General features: G+C 51.2%; 2 protein-coding genes across 3 annotated transcripts; both read left to right on the top strand.

Moving 5' to 3' along the window:
• Nucleotides 1–56: 56 nt before the first annotated feature.
• Nucleotides 57–6343, top strand: Sbk3 (SH3 domain binding kinase family member 3). The gene is made up of 4 exons (XM_020179720.2): nt 57–820; nt 1293–1443; nt 1826–2028; nt 3995–6343. Exons 1-4 carry the CDS (start codon nt 776–778, stop codon nt 4691–4693), a joined length of 1098 nt encoding a protein of 365 aa, XP_020035309.1. The 5' UTR covers nt 57–775; the 3' UTR covers nt 4694–6343.
• Nucleotides 6344–7041: 698 nt separating this feature from the next.
• On the top strand, nt 7042–12735 carry Sbk2 (SH3 domain binding kinase family member 2). Of its 2 annotated transcripts, none has more exons than XM_020179727.2 (4): nt 7042–7153; nt 7980–8234; nt 10449–10651; nt 11444–12735. In XM_020179727.2, exons 2-4 carry the CDS (start codon nt 7982–7984, stop codon nt 12014–12016), a joined length of 1029 nt encoding a protein of 342 aa, XP_020035316.2. In that variant the 5' UTR covers nt 7042–7153; nt 7980–7981; the 3' UTR covers nt 12017–12735. The 2 variants fall into 2 exon arrangements, with proteins under 2 accessions (XP_020035316.2, XP_073913719.1); XM_074057618.1 differs by lacking the exon at nt 7042–7153 and adding an exon at nt 7163–7307.
• Nucleotides 12736–21063: the final 8328 nt, after the last annotated feature.

Below are 21063 nucleotides of genomic sequence, written 5' to 3'. Positions count from 1 at the left end.
CACACACACCTCTGCCCAGAGAAAGGGAGGGACAAAAGCTCTGAGAGACAGTCATAACAAAGAGAGAAGGAAAGAGACACAGAGACACTGGGAAGAGTGAGCAGAGACGCTCAGACAGAGCCAGACAGAAGGGAGGCAGGGAGCAAAGTGTGGGGCTCCCTAGAGCCAGACTCAGTGGACAATCAGGCGAAGAGTGTAGGGAGCAGGCAGAGGGGCCATAAAAAGAGACAGGGCAGGGAGACGCAGATCTACCCAGAGACCCCAATGTGAGACAGAGAGGGAGGATGGTGAAGAAAGAGAGAGAGAGACAGAGAGGAGAGAGAGATATTGAGATAACAGGAGAGGGATATTGATAGAGACAGAGATTGTGACAAAGACACTAAAGGAGAGATAGATAGTTAGATTGATAGAGCGATAGATAGATAGATAGATACAGGTTGATCAATCCACAGAGAAAGAGAGAGAAAGAGATTCCTAAGGAAGGAGAGACTCCCAGAGGTTGGAGAGAGAGGAAAAGAGGCTGAGTGAAAGCAAAAGAAATAAACAAGATGATCCAAGCAGTGGCACCCCCCAGAGGGTGACAGAAAAAGGGAGAGTGAGTCCGAGAAGTCTCTGGAGTCAGAAGATTCTTTCAGACCCAGAGGAACACAGGAGTGACCCTCAGACAGCTCCCAGCCAAACTGTTGAGCGAGGATCTGTGGGGGCTGATTATTCTTTGGGGAGTAAGGACAAAGGGTGTCTGTCCAAGGGCCAGTCAACACCAGGTGACCCTGAAATGGAGTTCAGGGCCCCCAAAACCCCTGAGGATGGGGACCCAGAGGTGAGAGAATGGGAAGAAGGGAGGAAGAGAGACCAAGAGGGCAGAGGAAGGCAAGAGAGAGACCCCAAAATCCAGACAGAGGAAGGGAGATCAGACAGATCCAAGAAGACCCAAGCAGCAAGGCCAAGGCCCCCAGAGAACAAAGACTGAGACACTCAGGAGAAAAGATGAGAGAGAGATGGGTGGGCGTGGGGTCTTCTGGGCTGATGTGCCACTCCAGTTGGGGCTGGGGGTTTCTCTGGCTGTTTCCCACAGATGGGGCAGGCAGAACCTCTGAGACAATGCCCCCTAGCCCTGCCAGGACACAAAAACAGGTGGCCTGAGGCTGGGTGAGTCACTCTGACTCATCCTCCTCTCTGGGGACAGTTACCCCTGTCCCCTGCCCCCACAGCTCAGCCCTAAGCCTCCCTCCCCAGCTGCTCTCAGCAGACCCCAGACTCACTCCCTCCCCACCCTTGCTCCTCTCCTGCAGGAGGACACAGCCACAGCCCTCCAGCGGCTGGTGGAGCTGACAGCTGCGAGGGTGACCCCAGTGAGGAGCCTGCGCGTCCAGTACCGCCTCATCCGAAAGCTGGGCTCCGGCTCCTATGGCCGCGTGCTTCTCGCCCAGCCTCGCCAAGGGGGTGAGTTCAGCTCTCAGGGCAACTCCAGACTTCCTTGTAATGAGGGTTCCCAGGAAGCCACCCAGACAGGGCAAGCAGCAGACTCCTAACCCTGCCAGGACAGAGATCCCAAGGCAAGGCAGGAGTGCAACCACCATGTCACTTTATGCAAGGGAAACTGAGGCCCCGAGAGGGTAAGGCAGCTGTGCAAGGCCACACAGCAATCTGAAGCAGCATAGGAAGGCTCCTCAGTGAAGGCACTTCCAACCCCACACTTCACAAATGAAGAAACTTGCCTTGCCCATGAGATGTCTGAGGCCCAGACAGGTTAAGTGGCTTGCCTAAGGTAGCACAGCAAGAGCAGAGTGCCCTAAGTTGCCCTCTGACCCCATATCCCCGGCAGGTCCAGCTGTGGCTCTCAAGCTCCTCCGTCAGGACTTGGTCCTAAGAACCACCTTCCTGCGAGAGTTCTGTGTGGGTCGCTGTGTCTCCTCCCATCCTGGCCTGTTGCAGACACTGGGAGCCCCATTGCAGACCCCTCGACATTTTGCCTTTGCCCAGGAGTATGCACCCTATGGGGACCTCAGTGGAATGCTCCAGGAAAAGGTGAGATGGTAGGGGGACTGCTCATCCCAGGCCCTGCTCTGTCCCCAATCTCACCTCTACCTCCAACCCTGACCTCAAATCAGTACCCAACTCAGATCCACCCCGAGTCCCTAAATATGTTCCCATTTCTAATTCTCAATGCAGTCCCATGCCAGATGCCTATGCCAGTCCATCCAAAAATCCAAACTTGAGCTGAGAGGGGCAGGGAGTGAGGGTGGGGCTGAGGACGGATGGAGGCTGCTCAAGGGTGGAATGGAGACCCCCGTGGGGTTTTAGTTGGCATTAGTGTTAAGGGTATGGGTGTGGATGGAGTGGGCGGATGGCTTTAGTGTTGATTATAGGTAGGTGATGGATATGGACAAGGAAAACAAGGATGGGATGCAGATGGGGGCAGAGATGGCAGAGGATGTGGCCACATATTGACTTGAGGGGTTTCCTCTAGGAAGGAGACCAGGTCAGGACAGAATCCAGGAGATTCTAGGCTCTCTTGAGTTTGGGGATTAGAGAATGGAGGTATTTTTAGGCCTTTTGAGATAAGGTTAGGATAAATGGAAGGGATTGCGGAAGCACAGGTGATGGATGCACACATATGTGGATGGAAGGATGAATGTGTGGATGTACGCATGGATACACAGATGGAAGTATGGATAGACTGGGGATGGGTGGGTGGGTGGATACAAAGATGCATGGATGGATGGGTAGGTGGGTGGATGTGTGTGTGGATGGATGAATGAATGGATGGATGGATATGTAGATGGACAGACAGAAGGATGAATGTGTGGATGGATGGATGGATACTAGATGCATGCATGGATGGATGGATGGATGGATACACAGATGCAAGGATGGATGATGAGTGGATGGATAGATGGATGAGTGGGTGGATGGATGGATGGATACAAAGATGGGTGTGTAGATGGATGGAAGCAAAGAAAGATGAAAAATTGGTGTTATATAAGAAATAATTGAATTATTGAGTTACTGGCTGGATATGCAGGGGATCCATATCCCCACTGTTCAATGCTGTTGGACAGAGGACTGGCTGGCCTGTTGGGTGGCTGGACAGATTAATTTATCAGCTGAAGCAAACTGTGGGACCTTGGAGATGAATATAAAGATGGGATTTGATATTAGTATGGAACTGAGATCAAAGTTAAGACTGGGCATGTCTCAAGTGGTAGAATGTCTGCCTGGCAAGCATGAAGCCCTGAGTTCAAAACTTCATACTGCAAAAAAAAAAATCAGCATTAAGTAGGAGATTTGGTTTCCACTGAGGCAACCTGGGAGGTCAGTTTAGAGGAGACAGAAGAAATGTTCAGAGTGGGTTTGACGATCAGGGTCAGGAAGATCTTTGAAGGAAGCTAAAAAGAAAGAGCTTCTGGTTGGAATTGGGGTTCCAATGGGGAAAAAAGCATCCAGGAGTTGCTGGAGAGTATTGGTTGCTGCAGTTGACCTGAAGAAGGACTTGGGGGTATTGTGGGAACTTTGGAGACAGCTGCCTGTCCCAGGGTTCTGGACTCCAAACCCCAGGAGTCAGAATCTTTGGGAATCCAGAGTCTGCTCTTTTTTTTCTTCTCTCTCTCTCTCTCTCTCTTTTTTTTTTTTTTTTTTTTGTGGCACTACTGAAGTTTGAACTCAGGAATTAATGCTCTACTGCTTGAGCCACACCTCCAATCCTTTTTGCTCTGGTATTTTGGAGATAGGATCTTGCTTTTTGCCCAAACCGGCCTTGATGGCAATCCTATTTTATGCTTCCCTGAGTAGCTTGGGATGACAGGTATGTGCCACTGCACCCAGCTATTGGTTGAATGGGGTCCTGCAAACTATTTGCTTGGGTTGGCTTTCAACCATGATCCTCTCAATCTCAGCCTCTTAAGTAGATAGGAGTCAGGCTCCAGAGCCTGTTTTGAGGGCAAGGAAGGAGCCAAAGCAGGCCTGCCCTTTCCTTTTCTCTCACTGACCTTAGGGCCTCCCAGAGCTGATGGTGAAGCGGATAGTGGCCCAGCTGGCTGGAGCCTTGGACTTTCTGCACGGCCGGGGACTGGTGCATGCAGATGTCAAACCAGACAATGTGCTGGTCTTCGACCCTCTCTGCAATCGTGTGGCCCTAGGTGACCTGGGTCTGACCCGGCCAGAGGGTAGTCCAACTCCAGCCCCACCATTGCCTCTGCCCACCGCTCCTCCTGAACTCTGCCTCCTGCTGCCGCCTGACACCCTGCCCCTGCGGCCGGCCATGGACTCCTGGGCCCTAGGGGTGCTTCTCTTCTGTACTGCTACTGCCTGTTTCCCTTGGGATGTGGCTCTGGCCCCTGACCCTGAGTTCGAGGCCTTTGCTGGCTGGATGACCACCAGGCCTCAGCCCCCCCAGCCACCAGCACCATGGGATCAGTTTGCAACCCCAGCCTTGACATTGCTCCAGGGGCTTCTGGACCTGGATCCTGAGACTAGGAGTCCCCCATTGGCTGTCCTGGATGTCCTGGGGGATGACTGGGGGTTGGAGGGTAGTGGGGACCAACTTGGGAGCTTGGGTAGTATGTCCTATGAGGAGGGGGAAGAGGCAGAAGAGGGAGGGTCAAGCTTGGAAGAGTGGACAGATGGCGAGGAGGACAAAGGCAAAGGTGGCAGGAGCAATGGGGACAGATCAGGAAGCTCCCTGACCAGGTGACTGAGACAGGTGGCCAGAGCCTGGGCCAAAGGCCCTTCCCCCAACCCCATGACCACCTGGAAGGGGAGACAGCTGCTCCCAGGAGGAGGAAGAGAGGGAACACATTGCTCTTTTTCCTAATGAAGGCTGGACTTAGATGTACAACCCCCCTCCCAACTGAGGATGCAGAAGTCCAGGACCCCAGTCTTTCCTTCCTCAGACCTCCCTCAAGGACTCTTCTCCTCCCTCCATCCCTAGTGTCCTCCTGGTGGAAGGAACTGTTTCCCCTGTGGATAACTTTCTTTTCCCCTGGGATCTGTTGAATGCCTAGAACGAGTCTTTTGTTTTTGTTTTTTAATTTTTTTGTTTTTTTGTTGTTGTTGTTTTGCAGTACCAGGGCTTGACTCAGGGCCTTCACCTTGAACCACTCTGCCAGCCTTTTTTGTGATGGTTTTTTCCAGATAGGATCTCATGAACTATTTGCCAAGGCTGGCTTCGAACCACGATCCTCCTGATCTCTGCCTCCTGAGTAGCTAGGATTATAGGCATGAGCCTGACTAGCATGAGTTTTGATATGATCATTCTTTACAAAATCTCAATTTATAGGCTCCGACATTGAGTCAATCTTACCCATTACCTCTCCCGCTTTCTGGGCTCTGGGGAGTAACATTGTGGAAGTTACTCATCCATTCTGGACACACACATTTGCACACACACGCTTCACCACCGAAAAATGTTTGCAAGCCCTGTACTTGGTGTCCCTTCTCCTGTCTAGAGAGTAGCCACCACCCCAGCTCAGCCATCTGGGATCTATCTTTTTTTTTTTTTTTTTTTTTTTGGTGGGACTGGGATTTGAATTCAGGGTTTCACACTTACAAAGCAGGTTCTCTAATGCTTGAGCCACACCTCCAGTTTATTTTTGCTCTGCTTATTTTGGAGATGGGGTCTCTTGAACTATTTGTGTGGACTGGCCTTGAACCATGATTCTCCCCATCTCATCCTCCCAAGTAGCTAGGATTACAGGCAGAAGCCACTGACATCTGGCTTTTTGTTTCAATCTTTTTCCACTCCTGATTTCAGACTGTCCAGGATGGAATTGGTCTTTTTCACTTTCAGACACTTCCATATTCTGTTCCTACAGAGCCTGTGCACAATGTTTGTGTCTGAGCTCCATCTGTCTTCCCGAGGCCTGTCAATCCTAATAGGCAGGACTCATGTTATCCCCCCAAGAACACATGGACCTGGGCTCCTGGTAGCTCACACTCACAGCCAGCCCAGAGGCCAGGTGGATGCCATCCTGTGTCCCTGGCACCCAGCTAAGGGTCAGGAACTGGAAGCTGTTTCTCCCAGGAATTTACACTTTTTAATTTATTTATTTATTTTTTGGCAGCAGCACTTTTGTTTGAGTAAACTCAGGGCCTTGCACCTGTTAGGCAGATACTCTACCACTTGAGCAACACCACCAACCCCACTTTCTAGATTTAAATGCAAGTTCACTAAATGTGCCATAGTATCCTTGCCTGGACCCTGGGACAGTAAAAGGACCTTGAGGGGATTGAATGTGAAACAGAACAGCCTGGTCCTGACAAATGTGTGAGTTGCTGACCCTGGGGGAGAGCTGGATGAAAGACAAATTGGAACTGTGTCCAATCTTTGTAACTTTTACAAAATTAAAATAATAGCAAAATTTTTTAAATGTCTTTTTAAAATAAAAGGAATTTTTTTTTACCCCTCAAGATGATGCACACTTAAGAGACAATACAGCTGTCCCAAGGGAAGGAGGAAGCCATCCTCCCCAGTTGCTCCAGCACCTGCTTCCCACCCCCCCGAGGTCTGAGGTCACCTCTCACAACATCACTCTGGAATCTTGTTGTCTCATCCTGTCCCCAACAGGACCCCAGTGTCTGAGCCCCTGGACACCCCTCTGGGTAACACTTGTGTCAGACCTGTCAATGGAGCACTGAAGGGACCAGCTGGGGAGGGGAACAAGGCAGGGTCAGGTTAAAGAAAGGATTTCATCATCAAAGGGGGTCCGGACCCCTGGGTCTGAGGGAAGAGGGCTGGGGCCTGGTCTCCTGAGTCTGAGGCAGGAGGGCTGGGGCCTGGACCCCTGGGTCTGAAAGAGGAGGAAGGGTGGGGCCTGAACCCCTGGGTCTGTGGGAGGAGGGGTTGGGGGCTGGACTCCTGCGTTGGAGGGAGGAGGGCTGACCCCCCTGAATCTGGGGGTCAGCCCTCTGGATCTGGGGATGTGCCTGACCACAGCCAGTTCTAGGATTCAACGCACGATGTCGCTCTGCCCCGAGTGGGGGCAGAAGGGGCGGGGCTGGGGGTGGGGCCTTACGACCCCCAAGGTGGAGGCGGTCCTTGCTCCTGGGCAGGGTGCTGCTGGCACGGGCCCTACGTGCCGGGCACTGACCGCAGCAGGCTGCAGAGGGGTCAGGCCAGCCTTGGAGGAAGTGAGCTCTGGAGCTGGGAGCCCAGGTCAGCAGCAGGGCAGGGAGAAATGGGCAGCACTTGAGCATGAAAATAGGTGGTGAGAGTCCTGAGCCTCAGCACAGCACAGGCTGCACGTTGAGGCTGTAGAGTGGCTGAGGGTTGGTGAGCAGATTCCAGGCCCCTAGGATGTGTGAGTTGTGTAAGTTTCTCGGACAGGAGTGAGCTGGGGGCCTGGACTGCTGGGTCTGAGGGAGGATGGCTGGGGCCTGGACCCCTGGGTCTAAGGAAAGAGGGTTAGGGTCTGGAGTCCTCAGTCTGAGAGAGGAGGGGTGGACCACAGACCAGTCATGGGCTTAGGGACCATCCAGAGTGCTTGCTTCAGGCATGACCCAGGCGTCCCTGGCTCTCTTGAGGTCCCTGCCCTTCCCCTGGGTGCAGAGAGCACCTGTTTGTTCTTTGGAGAAGAGGCTACTCATCTGCCCCCAGGGCCCAAGTCTGTTTGCTTTGGAAACAAGGTGGGGGGTGTCTCAAGTGACTTGGTTCATCTTTCACCCTCTGGGTGGCAGTAGGGATGGGGGGGTATTTTTGACCTCTCACTTGACCTCACCTCACCAGCCACTGGTCTCCCTACTTCTCAAGGACTCTGACTAGGATCAACATGGAGTCACAGTGGAAAGTGACAATAGCCCCCAGTTCCCTTCTCCCTCAGACCCAGGGGTCCAGGCCCCAGCCCTCCTCCCTCAGACCCAAGGGTCCAGGCCTCAGCCCTTCTCTCTCAGACCCAGAGTCTTGGGTCCCTGCTCCTTCTCCTTTGGGTCCGGGCCTGGTGGCACACGAGCTCTGGGGCCCCTCTCTTTATCTGTCTTTGCAGAAATGCCAGGCAAACAGTCAGAAGAAGAGCCGCTGGAGGAGGCAGCTGCAGAAGACGGAGCTGAGGAAAATCTGGTGGGCCTCACAGTGGAGGAGATGCATCAGGGCCAGGAAGCTGCCCTGGCCCTGGAGGATATGATGGCACTGAGTGCTCAGACCCTAGTCCATGCTGAGGTGGACGAACTCTACCAGGAAGTTCGTCTCCTGGGCCAGGGACGTTTTGGCCGGGTCCTACTGGTCACCCATCGTCAGAAAGGTACCAGGGCTTGGGGACAGGTGGTGAATAGAGCCTAGGCCTGGGCCCCAGGGGGATGCTAGCTAAGAGTGGGACATCTAGTCAACCTGATTCAGGTTTTACCTCCCTTACTTTGAACCTATGTGTTTTGGGGCACTCCCTTAACCTCTCTAAGCCTTAACTTTCTCCTTTAAAAAACAAAGTAATGATTCCAACCTAAAAAATAAAACCTGTTATTTTTCTAACTATGCAATACTGCCCACTCATCTGCAGAGGATTCATCCCAGGTAATGCCTAGAAGTGGACAGGACCACACCCATATATATAAGAGTGTTTTCCTATGCATACACACCTGTGCTAATATTTACCTGTAAAGTAGGCACAATAAGAGATTAACAGCAACAAGTGATAGTGAAACAGTATTCTAACAGTATTCTGAAATAAAACCAAGACTCACTCTTTTTGTTCTTTGGGGTAATTACTAAGTAGAATGGGGGGGGTTCTTTGAGTGCAAGCTTGTGGTACTAGTGGGTCATACCTAACATGGTTATTAAGTGAGTAATGGGTGGGTAGCGTATGCAACATGAGTACGCTGGACAGAGAGGATTCATGTGGTCAGCAGGCAAGATTTCATTGTACTACTCAGAATGGTGCAAAATTTTAAACTTAGGAATCATTTTGGTTATTTGGTTGTTCATTTCATGGTGCTGGGTATGGAACCCAGGACTTCATGCATACTAGGCAAGTGCTCTACCACTGAGCTACACCCTATCCCCTTGAATTCTTTATTTCTGGAATTTTCCATTTAACATTTCTGGACCACATTGGCCACAAGATTGTATATTGATTGCTCTTGGGACCCTGGTGTGTATGACAGTCTGCACTTACACTGGTGAATAAGTGTCGTGTGTGGCTGGTTTAGTGGACACTAGGATGATACAGACTGATGCTGTCTGCCAAGCCCTCAGTCGGAGTGCAGGTCAGGTTCCCCCCACCCTCTTCTCTGTAGCCTTGTGCCAATCATTGTCCTTCCCATGGAACAGGGATGCTATAGGTCAACCTTGGAGTCAATCCCAGTTCAGGGCATACCTTCAGAAGTGTGGGGGTGGGGGGGCTCAGCCTTGTGTCACCGAGTTCTGAGGACTCAGAGATGAATCTGAATTTGTTCTTGCCTTCTGAGAGCAACCAGCATGCCTGGACAGAGAGTTGGCCCTCAAGTGTGCTAGGACCCCATTACAAAGCACTTCAGCATGCTGGGCACTGTATTTCACTCCTATAATCCCAGCTGCACAAGAGACAGAGGCAGGAGGATCACAGTCCCAGGCTGGCCTGGGCAAAAAGGGAAACCCTATCTAAAAAATAACCTAAAAAGTAGGCTTATGTGCCTATAAACCTAGCTTCTTGGGAGGCTGAGATCAGGAGGATCATGGTCCAAAGCCAACCCAGGAAAACGGTTTGTGAAATGCCACCTCCAAAGTAACCAGAGCAAAATGGATTGGAGGTGTGGCTCAAGCAGTAGAGTGCCTACCTTGCAAGTAGGAAGTTTTGAGTTCAAACTCCAGTACTGCCAAAAAAAATTTATTTCCTTATGTTTTTTCAAGCTGGAAGTCTGAGATCAAGGTGTCAAGAGAGCTGATTTCTCTCCTTGGCTTGCAGACAACTGTCTTCTCCCTGTGTCTTCACATGGTCATTCCTCTGTGTGTCTCTCTCACTTTTAAAGTTGGATGAGGTTGGTGTCCACCCTAATAATCTCATTTTTGCCTTTTTATTTTTCTGGCGGTACTGGATTTGAACTCTTGGGCCTCATGCTTGCTAGGCATGTTATGTTGCTGGCCATGCAATACTGGGGAACAGAGGCACTGGAGGGGACTTAGTTTCAATGAGTTCACATCTTAAGGCCTGGCCCTGTGCTGGGTGATGCTGGGGGCTGGAAGATGCAACCAACTCTGAGAGGCTCACAGTACAGTGTGGAGCAGAGTGGACAAAGACCAGCAAAACAGAGGATGGTCTTGATGGTGTACACTTGTTATCCCAGCTGCTAAGTTGGCAGAGGCAGGAGGATCATGAGTTCAAGGCCAGCTTGAATTACAAAGTAAGTTTGAGAATAGCTCGAGCAACATAGTGAGACCCTGTGTCAAAACAAACCAAAGGCTGCAGGCCAGCAAGGCTGGCCACAGGGAGCAGGACAGCTGGCCTGTCTTGCACACCTCCCACATCTGTCGTTGTTGCCCCCAGGCACGGCCCTAGCACTGAAACAACTCCCAAAGAAGTCTACTTCCCTCCGCGGCTTCCTATATGAGTTCTGTGTGGGCCTCTCGCTGGGTGCGCATTCGGCCATTGTGGCGGCTTACGGCATTGGCATTGAGTCAGCCAACTCCTATAGCTTCCTGACAGAGCCCATCCTGCATGGGGACCTCATCGCCTTCATCCAGCCCAAGGTGGGTAGGCAGTCCCTGAGCATGCCTTTGCGAGCCTTACCGGGACTCATTGGAATGCCCCAAATGGCCTGGACCTCAAGAATCACATTCACTGTGCTGGGCCTCACTGGACTTCATCAGTCCCCTCCACCCAGGCCCTCGTTGGGATGACAGAATCATGGGATTGTTAGAACTCTCGTGACTATGTAGCTTTCACAGAATTAACCCTATATCCTACCCAGATTCACCAGCCCTCACCAGTCACCTCCGCTGGGGCTCACAGGCTTTTGGAGCTTACACTGGGACCCATCAACTCTAACTGTGCCTCACCAAGGCTCACTAGGTCACACTAGACCTCATCAGGTTACACTAGGCCCCTACAGGTTCACACTAGATGTCACCAGGCCTCAAAGGTCTCATAGGCTCACAGTAGGCTTTACTAGGTCACATTAGACCTTACTGGGTCACACTAAGGCTCACAGGTTTACAGGGTTCACAGGCTCACAGTAAGCCTCACCAGGCCTTATAGACTTGACCAGGTCACACTAGGTTCATAGGCTCCCACTAGGCTTCACAATCTCACAGTTGGTCTCACCAGGCCTCATAGGCCCCACAGGCACATGCTAGGCCTCGCCAGATTCACTAGGCCTCATAGGCTCATAGTAGGTCTCATGGGGGTGGCCTATTTGCAGTTCTTATTGGTGTCTCCTTAGTTCTCCCTGGGCTTGCTTCCTGGGGTTGTAGAGAAACTGGTGTCTCAGGTCCCCTCCAGTAGCCAGGGGGGTAGTGGACCCGACCACCTTTTCCTTGCAGGTGGGCCTCCCGCTGCCAGCAGTCCAGTGCTGTGCCACCCAGCTGGCTTCTGCGCTGGAGCACATTCACTCCCACGGCCTAGTATACCGGGACCTCAAGCCGGAGAACGTGCTCGTGTATGACCCAGCCTGCTGGCACGTCAAGCTGACCGACTTTGGCCACACACGGCCCCGGGGGACCCTGCTCCGCTTGACTGGGCCACCCATCCCTTACACAGCCCCCGAGCTCTGTGCTCCCCCACCTCTCCCTGAGGGGTTACCCATTCAACCTGCTCTGGACGCTTGGGCTTTAGGGGTCCTGGTTTTCTGCCTTCTCACTGGCTACTTCCCCTGGGACCAGCCACTGGTGGAGGTCGACCCCTTCTACGAGGACTTCCTCATCTGGCAGTCCTCAGGTCAGCCTCAGGACCGGCCACAGCCCTGGTTCGGCCTGGCACCTGCAGCAGACACTCTCCTATGGGGGCTTCTGGACCCTCACCCCCAGAGGAGGAGCCCTGTATGTGCCATCAAGGGCTACCTGGGGCAACCTTGGAAGCAGCAAGAGGGGGAGGCTGAGCAGCTGGGAAAAGAGTGAGGGGAGGTTGTGCAGTGAGAAGGCAGGGAGGCTGGATGGGGAAGTCACCCATCCTGAGAGCTGCTCAGCCTGCATCGTGTGGCTAGGGCTTCTCCTCTGTCCTCCTCATCAGTGCTGTGTACACTCCACGTCCCTCTCTTGGTCTGGGGGAGTCTCAGACCTCCACGTGTCCATCTGTTTCTGTTCTCACCTCCCCTGGGGCTTTTTCCTGGGAAGCTCTGGGTTCAGGCCCTCGTCCCCTGTGCATCTTAACCGCACGCTGTCTTACATCCTCAGGTGGCCTCCCTCACCTCCCCCAGGCAATGCTGCCATCTGCCCTGGACTGCAATCCTCAGTCCCCTCCTCTACTGTGTTCCTTTTATTTATTATCTATTTTCCTGGGTTGTGTCCTATTCTAACTATACACTCATCATCATGGGTATTTCTGAGAGCAGGGGTCTTAGCCATCCTACTCTAGATGACCACACATGCTTACAGTGATGCCTGGCCTGCAGCAGGTGGCCCAAAAATGTCTGGTGAATAAGTGAGCCCATCTGGTCTGGCATGGCCTCTCCTCCGTGGGCCTCTCACTGGCTTCGTCTTCCTGTCCTTCCCTTTGGCTGGGCTTCACTCCCACCCAGCTGCCTCAGCCCATTCTCCAGTCCCTGCGACACAGGCTTTATGTGTTTTGCCTCCTCTTGTCCCAGCTGCTGTCTGCAAATAAAGTCTGCCTGGCATTAGGTCCTGTGACACTGTGAGTCTGTCGGCTTGGGAAGAGAAGGAGAGTGAACACATGCACATGGGGGCGTGTGTGGAGGACAGAGAGAGAAGAGAGATGGGAGGAGAAAGAGAAATGGAGGGAGGGGAGAGAGAGGGAAAGACAGAGAATCAGAGGGTGGAGAGAGAGAAGAGAGAGGGGAGGAGAGAGAGAGGGAGAGAAACAGAAACAGGGAGAGGGAAAGAGAGAGACAGAGGGAAAGACAGAAATGGAGAGAGAAGACTGAGGGGATGAGAGAGAGACAGAAACAGAGAGGGAGAGAGACAGAGACGAATGGGAGGAGAGAGAGAAGGAGGGGGAGTGAGAGAGAAAAGAGGGGAGGTGAGAGACAGGAAGAGGGAGAGATACAGAGAGAAGAAAGGGGAGGGGAGAGAGAGACAGAGAAACAGGGAGAGGGAAGGAGAGACAGAAGAGGCAGAGGAGGGGGGAAGGGAGGCAAGAGAGCAGAGAAGGAAAAACAAACTGGGTGTGAGAGAGAGGAGAGAGTGGAGGAGTGACATAGAGAGGGAGAGGCAGAATGTGAAACAGGGAAAGAGACGACAGAGGGAGAGGAGAAGAGAGACAAAGACAGGGAAGAGGCTGAGAGAGAGGGAAATACCTAGACAGAGAAGAGGGGGACAGACAGAATGAAGAAGGGGCCACGGGACTGACCCTGGCTAGAGTAAAGCCCCTGTTAAGTGGCTTTGCAGTGGGCCCATGTAGGTCTTGGAGCACAGGTGCCAGAACAAGCTGGTAATTTCTAAAAATCCTTTTTCTTTTACCCATTCAAGGTTTGGTGGCAGTGGTATAATGAAGAATATGGTGTTTGAAGATTCTACCAAGGAAGGCCACACACACTGTGTGTGTGTGTGTGTGTGTGTGTGTGTGTGTGTGTGTGTGTGAGTGAAAGAGAGAGAAATTTGAATGTCTCACTGTACATGGTGTCATGATTTTGTTCATTTTTCTGTCTGAACATTTGAGCCTGTGTGCATACATAACGTGTGTGTGTGTGTGTGTGTGTGTGTATTTGTGTGCGCGTGCGTGTTGAGGGGAGGGAGAATGAGCTTGACTGTGTCTCACTCTCTGTGTGGCACATTCTGTGTTTGTGTGTGTGAGACCTTGAACCTGTGCGCATCTGTGTGTTGTACGTGTGCATGTGTGTGCTCTGTATGTGCATGTGTGGTGTGGTATGGGCGTTGTGGGTGTGCGTGTGTAGTGTATGTGATGTGTGTGTATGAGTGTGGAATGTGTGTATCTGTGTGTACTGTCCTACACAGAGCTGAGTAAGGAAGGTCAGGCCTTGTAGCCAGCCAACACCTGGGCCCTCTCTCCTTCACACCTTCCCCCCACCCCGGCCCCTTCCTGGCAGCCACCTTGTTTGCAAACACTCTCTCTTCCTCTCCAGTGCCCTGCTTGGCTGGGGGCCCAGAGCGAGGATACAACTCAGACTGGATCATGTGTCACCCGCTCCCTGGCCCTGCACACCCCCAGTGCCCCTGCTGTGACCGCAAGGTGCTGCCTGGTAGGGGGTCGGCAACCTGTGTGTGCCCTTGTGGAACAACTCCAAGAACCTTATGAATCTAGGTTCCAGCCACAGCATCGGGGACACATGTCTTGGGCAATGTGGGGTGGGGGAGGGCTTCCTGGAATAGAGAGTCACTGGAGAAAATAAAGTGGGGGATATAAGGGGAGCATCCAGCCACCTCCAAAGGTCTGAAATAGCCCAAGCAATTAGGCCAAGAATGTGTCCCATAAAAGCTGGAGGTAGCTGGGATGAGGCTGTCACTGGACACTGGGGACAGGATAGGGGCAGGGGGCAGAGGGGCAGCTCAGTGTGATAATTGGTGGTGGCAGCTGAGGATTATCAGAAGGTGATAATGACTCAGCAGCCAGGGAGAACAGAATATTCCCAGGAAGGCCCTGGAGTGGGGCAACGATAATTAAGTAAGGCTGGATGCTAACAGCTATTCTTATCACCAAGTAAGCAGCTTCAAGGCCAGCTCTGCTCACTGACTTGTCCCTCAGACCACACCAGAGGGTTCCTGGACTCTCCTACTTCACAGATGGGGCAGTCGTGGCTCTGAGTAGCCAGGATCCTACCCAAGCTCACAGAGGTCACATCTGTCAATGTAGAGCTGGAATTCAAACCTGGAGATCTCCAGTTCTGGCTCTGTTCAGTGTCCCTGCTGTAAAACTGTAGGGAGGTCCTGCTCTTGTCAGGAGAGGAGAGACCAGGACTGTGAGAGAGAGGGAGGGAGAGAGAGACTGTAGTGGTGGGGCTGTGTGAAATTGAGGAGGTGTGTTTGAGGAGGTGAGAGTGTGAACTGGGGCACATTGGACTTGGGGCTCCTGAATGGTGAAGATCCCAAAGCCAGACTGCAAAAACCTTCAGAGCAGCCAGGCATGGTGGTGCATACATGTAATCCCAGCTCGTCAGGAGGTGGAGGCAGGAGGATCAGGAATTTGAGGTTAGCATAGTCAAAGTTAGCAAGGCCTTGTCTCAAAAACAAAATATAAACAAAAGGTCTGGGAGTGTGGGTCACATGGTACAGAGCTTGCCTGACATGCATAAGGCCCTGTATCCAGTACTGCCAAAAAAAAAAAAAAAATTTAAAAAACCCCAAACCCATAAAACCTAGCTGGTCCACTTCACTCTCTATTTGAAAGGTCACCATTAAGAAGTCACTGAAAGCCAGATCTGTAGTAATCCTGTAATCCTAGCTACTCAGCAGGCAGACATCAGGAAGATTGCAGTTTGAGGCCAGCCTAGGTAAAAAGTGAGACCCTGTCTCAAGGATACCCAACACACACACACACACACACACACACACACACACACACACACATGCACAAATGACTCAAAGGGCTAGGTGTGATGACTCATGCCTCTAATCTCAGCTACTTGGGAGGCAGAGATCAGGAAAACACAGGTTCGAGGCCAGCCTGGGCAAAAAGTCAACAAGGCCCCACATTAACCACCAAGTAGAGCGTGTTGCTGTGTGTATGTAATCACAGCTACTCAGGAGGCATAGGTAGGAGGATCTCTTTCTGAGGCTGACCCTGTGCAAAAAAATGTGAGACCCCATCCAAAAAATAACTAAAATAAAAGGGACTTGGGAGTGTAGCTCAAGTGGTAGAGTGCCTGCCTAGCAAGCACAAGGTCCCGAGTTCAAATCCCAATACTGCCAAAAAAAGAAAAAGCAAAAAAAGACAAAGAACTTCCTTCCTTTGAGTAGCTCTGAATTCTGTACCTATTCATTATGAACAAAGATTTTAGATGCTAGAACTCAAAATCCCGTCCCTCTCCTGCATTTTACAAGAACAGATGATAAGACCTTGATTAGGAACCTACTTGGCAAAAATCAGAAAGCAAAAGGTGGCATGAGGGATGGGGATGAAGCTCAGTAGAGGAAGGGTTGCCTACTCCTGGGCTCCCTTCCCAGCATAGGAAGAAAGAAAAGAAAGGCATGAAGAATGAAATGTTATCATTCTCTGGTGAATGGATGGAATTGGAGAACATCATTCTGAGTGAGGTTAGCCTGGCCCAAAAGACCAAAAATCGTATGTTCTCCCTCATATGTGGACATTAGATCAAGGGCAAACACAACAAGGGGATTGGACTTTGAGCACATGATAAAAGCAAGAGCGTACAAGGGAGGGTTGAGGATAGGTAAGACACCTAAAAAATTAGCTAGCATTTGCTGCCCTTAACGCAGAGAAACTAAAGCAGATACCTTAAAAGCAACTGAGGCCAATAGGAAAAGGGGACCAGGAACTAGAGAAAAGGTTAGATCAAAAAGAATTAACCTAGAAGGTAACACACACGCACAGGAAATTAATGTGAGTCAACTCCCTGTATAGCTAGCCTTATCTCAACTAGCAAAAACCCTTGTTCCTTCCTATTACTGCTTATACTCTCTCTTCAACAAAATTAGAGATAAGGGCAAAATAGTTTCTGCTGGGTATCGAGGGGGTGGAGGGGAGAGGGAGGGGGTGGAGTGGGTGGTAAGGGAGGGGGTGGGGGCATGGAGGAGGAATGACCCAAGCGTTGTATGCACATATGAATAATAAAACAATAAAAAAAAAGGCAAGGAGAGACAGAGGAGAAGAGGGGAGGGAGGGAGGAAAGAAGAAGGAAAGAGAAAGAAAGAGAGGAGAGAAAGAAGGAAGGGAGGGAAAGAAGTGAAGGAGAGAAGGAGGAAGTGAGGGAGGGAAAGAAGTGAAGGAGTGAAGGAGGAAGTGAGGGAGGGAAAGAAGTGAAGGAGAGAAGGAGGAAGTGAGGGAGGGAAAGAAGTGAAGGAGGAAGTGAGGGAGGGAAGGAGTGAAGGAGAGAAGAAGTGAAGGAGGAAGTGAGGGAGGGAAAGAAGTGAAGGAGGAAGTGAGGGAGGGAAAGAAGTGAAGGAGAGAAGGAGGAAGTGAGGGAGGGAAAGAAGTGAAGGAGTGAAGGAGGAAGGGAGGGAGGGAAAGAAGTGAAGGAGAGAAGGAGTAAAGGAGGAAGTGAGGGAGGGAAAGAAGTGAAGGAGTGAAGGAGGAATTGAGGGAGGGAAGAAGTGAGGGGAAAAGGAGGGAAGGAAGGAGGAAGGAAGGGAAAGAAGGGAGGGAGGGAAGGAGGAAGGGAAGAACTGAGGGAGGAAGGGAAGAAGTGAGGGAGGAAGGGAAGAAGTGAGGGAGGAAGGGAGGAAGGAAGGGAAAGAAAGGGTGGCATGGCTGGATTCAGATCCTGGTTTAACCTTGTTGTCACGTTCTTACTCAACTCCTCACTGAGCACCCCTAAAGTGTTCCTAGACCAGTGACTACCAAGGAAGTTCTGGGTTCTCCTCAAATGAGGAACCCAAGCTTGCAAGTATGACTGGCAGGACAAAATTCGTGGGTGACTAGTGCAAAGTGTTAACAGGAGGAAAGCCACTCTCTGTGTCAGTGGCTGGCTCTGTGCACACATTTCCCCCCTCTCAGAACCTACCTAGGGAGATAGGTCTTCGCATAAGCTAAAGTTTAAGCCTCAAACTGAATTTCACAGACAAAATATAAAATAAAAAATTATGAAAAATGGATGGGTGCTGGTGGCTCATACCTGTAATCCTAGCTACTTGAGAGGCTGGGACTGGGGGGATTGAGGTTGGAGGCCAGCCCTGGCAAGTAGTTTGCAAGACCCCCCATCTCCATAAAATAACCAGAGCAAAATGGACTGGAGGTGTGGCTCAAGTGGTACAGCACCTGCTTTGTAAGCATAAAGCCCTGAGTTCAAACCCCAGTCCCACCCTCCCACCCCCCCAAGAAAACCCCGAAAACAAAAACAAATTATAAAACTGTCAAGACGACCTACTCTATCCGGGCACCGGTGGCTCATGCCTGTAATCCCAGCTACTCAGGAGGCAGAGATCAGGAGAATCTCAGTTTGATGCCAGCCCAGGCAAATAGTTCCACGAGACCCTATCTCGAAAAATCCTTCACAAAAATAGGGCTGGTAGAGTGGCTCAAGGTGAATGCCCTGAGTTCAAGCCCCACTACTGAAAAAAAAAAATGACGACTTACCGCTAAGTATCATATCAGGCATGCCATCCACACCCCTTACAGGCAAGAGTTCACCAAAGATCTAGGTGGGGGCAGGTGTGTGGATAGGCAAGGGTTCATGAGCCTTCTCATAGGTAAGGAATTTTAACCCACCAGATGGGCTGCTGGAGTACAAGCTATGCTTGGTAAAATGCAGTTTTTTTTTTTTTTGAGGTACTGGGACTGGAACTCAGAACTTATACCTTGAGCCACTTTGCCAAACCTTTGTGTGTGTGTGTGTGTGTGTGTGTGTGTGTGTGTGTGTGTGTAATGGTTTTTTTTCTAGATAGGATCTCTCAAACTATTTGCCCTGGCTGGCTTTGAACCACCATCCTCCTGATCGCTGCCTCTTGAGTAGCTAGGAATTCAGGTGTGAGCCACTGGTGCCCAGCTCTTTTGGAGTCTTCTATATTAACAGTCATATCCCACGTTAACAGTCATATCCCACGTGGAAAATAACATATATTCTTTCCTTTATACCTTTATCTGATTGGGGACATCCTGTATGCTTGGATTTGGTGTATGAATTTGTGTGTCTGTGCACTGAGAATGGTGCTGAAGTTTGGGGTTTTTTTTTCTGCACCCGTTGAGCTTGCAAGGCCTAGGCAGCTACCGTTCTGGGTGTGTTGCAAGCTGGCAGGCAGAGATGGAGCTCAGCTGTCTGGTGGGAGGTGTCCAGGGTCAGGGCCAGTATCGAATGGGGCTGGCCACCCGTCCTGGCTGCAAGTCCTGGGGCCAGATGTTTGGGCTTAGCTGCCCAGCCAAGCAGGGATAGAGTGACTGGGTAATTAAGAACTAGCTTGTTTGGGGCTGGCAGAAGGTGGCAGGCGGTGAAGGGACCTTGGGCCAAAAGGCCCAATGCCCTCTCCTCCACCTCTGGTTGAGAGAGAAACCAGCAGCCTGAACTTCAGTCTGGGCTCTCTGGTAATTTGGGGGGCGATGACTCCCAGGGTTCACTCACTCCCACCTGGAAGTGGAAATAGAGACATTTTCTTCCAAGCTGAGGTACTGCTGTGCAGCCCGACGATCCAGGACAGGAAGGGGAAGGAGGCTTGCAGAAGCTGTGCCCTCCGTCCTCCCCAGGGTACCCGTCAGCAGTTATTTAAGTCTCTGGCTTAATGAGATCTGGGGAATAGAGAATTCCCTGTGTGCCCCTTTGCCCGCTGGCAGAAGCAGACAGGTCATCTATCTATCAAGACCCCCAGGCATTATCCCCGCCCCAGCAAGTAACTGGACCCTGCTGGCCTTTGCAGGACAGTAGGGGCGCCAGCCTCCATCACCTTCCACGACCTCTGCACTACGCTCTAGTCTTGAGAGGGAGAAAGGAGAGGTTGCTTTCCTGCCTGAGGCTGCAGAAACAAGAACCAGAGTGCTGGGGGGGGGTCTTCCAAGACAGCCCCCAATTAACAGGCCAGCCAGCTGAGAGACAGAGATGGGAGGAGGCTTACTCAAGGTCACTCAGAGAGGGGCACTGGTAGAAACCTTGATCTGGAACCCCAGGACAAGGTCAAAGTTGGGGAATTTCCATCACATTTTTCTACATGGCTGTGCTGTGTGGCTTTAGTTGGGCGCCTACCCCCTCTGAGCCTTTGAGTCCTTTCTGAAACAGGGATATAAGTTCCTTTCTTTAAGGGCTGCAGTAAGGACCTAATACAGTTTATCAAAAGTTTGCACAGTGGCTGGGCTACCTGGGAGGCAGAGCTCAGGAGGATAGTGGTATGAAGCCAGCAGGGGCAAATAGTTTATCAGACCCTATTTTGAAAATACCTAACAGAAAGATGGACTGGCAGAGTGGCTCAAGTAGTAGAGTCCTGCCTAGCAAATGTGAGGCCCTGAGTTCAAAGTCCAGTGCCACCAAAAAAAAAATAAAATAAAAGAGTGGCTGGGATCATTACTTTTTAATTGTGCACATACCTTGTGCCAAGCTCTGGCCTTACACACACTAATTCATTTCATCCTCACAACCACCCAGAGAGTCTATTTCTATTATTAACCCCATTTAACAGAGGAGAAAACTGAGGCTCACTGAAGGGAGGAAAACTTCCAGATTTCTACTGCTAGACACAGCCAAGCCAGGACTCAAGCCCAGTGGATGTGACATGGTTATGGAATACTGTCTTAAGAACAAGGATGGCTCTGCCTCATGTGCCCTGTGTAGTCTGGACTGCAGGACTGACCTCTGTGTGCCTCAGAGCTCAGCTGTGTAAAATGAGTATAATATAATCATTGCTCACACATGTGAGCACTTAAGCACCAGGCCCTGCCTGATCACACACAGAAAGACCAGTTTGTCATTCAGTCATCACCTCAGCCCCATGAGGCATGAACTATTATTATTCCTTTTTATAGGTGGGGAACCAAGAGACTCAGTGACTGGCTCAGGTCCACCTCGACAAGGATCCACCCTGGCATCCAGGCTGAAAGCTCACCTCCTCCTCTGCTGAGCTGTGGTAACAGTACCCTCCTCAAAGGGTGTTTGTGAAGGTAGATTGACAGCATGCAGGCAAAGCCTCAAAACAGAGCCTGACACAGAGTGCCCCACAAATATATGTCAGGTGATGTGACGATACACCATCCATTCAACGATGCATAGTGAGCAGGGCATGATGGGACACACTTGACATTTCAGCTCTTGGAAGGCTGAGGCAGGAGGATTGCGAGTTTAAAGCCAGTCTAGGCTACATAGAGAGACCTCTGCTACCCCCCGCCCTTCCCAAAAAAGATGCTTACTGTAGGTGTACACTGCACTGGCCTCTGTTCC

Source organism: Castor canadensis, chromosome 16 (genome assembly GCF_047511655.1).
Source record: "Castor canadensis chromosome 16, mCasCan1.hap1v2, whole genome shotgun sequence".
Classification (NCBI taxonomy): domain Eukaryota; kingdom Metazoa; phylum Chordata; class Mammalia; order Rodentia; family Castoridae; genus Castor; species Castor canadensis.
The sequence above is the reverse complement of the archived record's forward strand: the minus strand, read 5'-3'. Positions and strand labels throughout refer to the sequence as shown.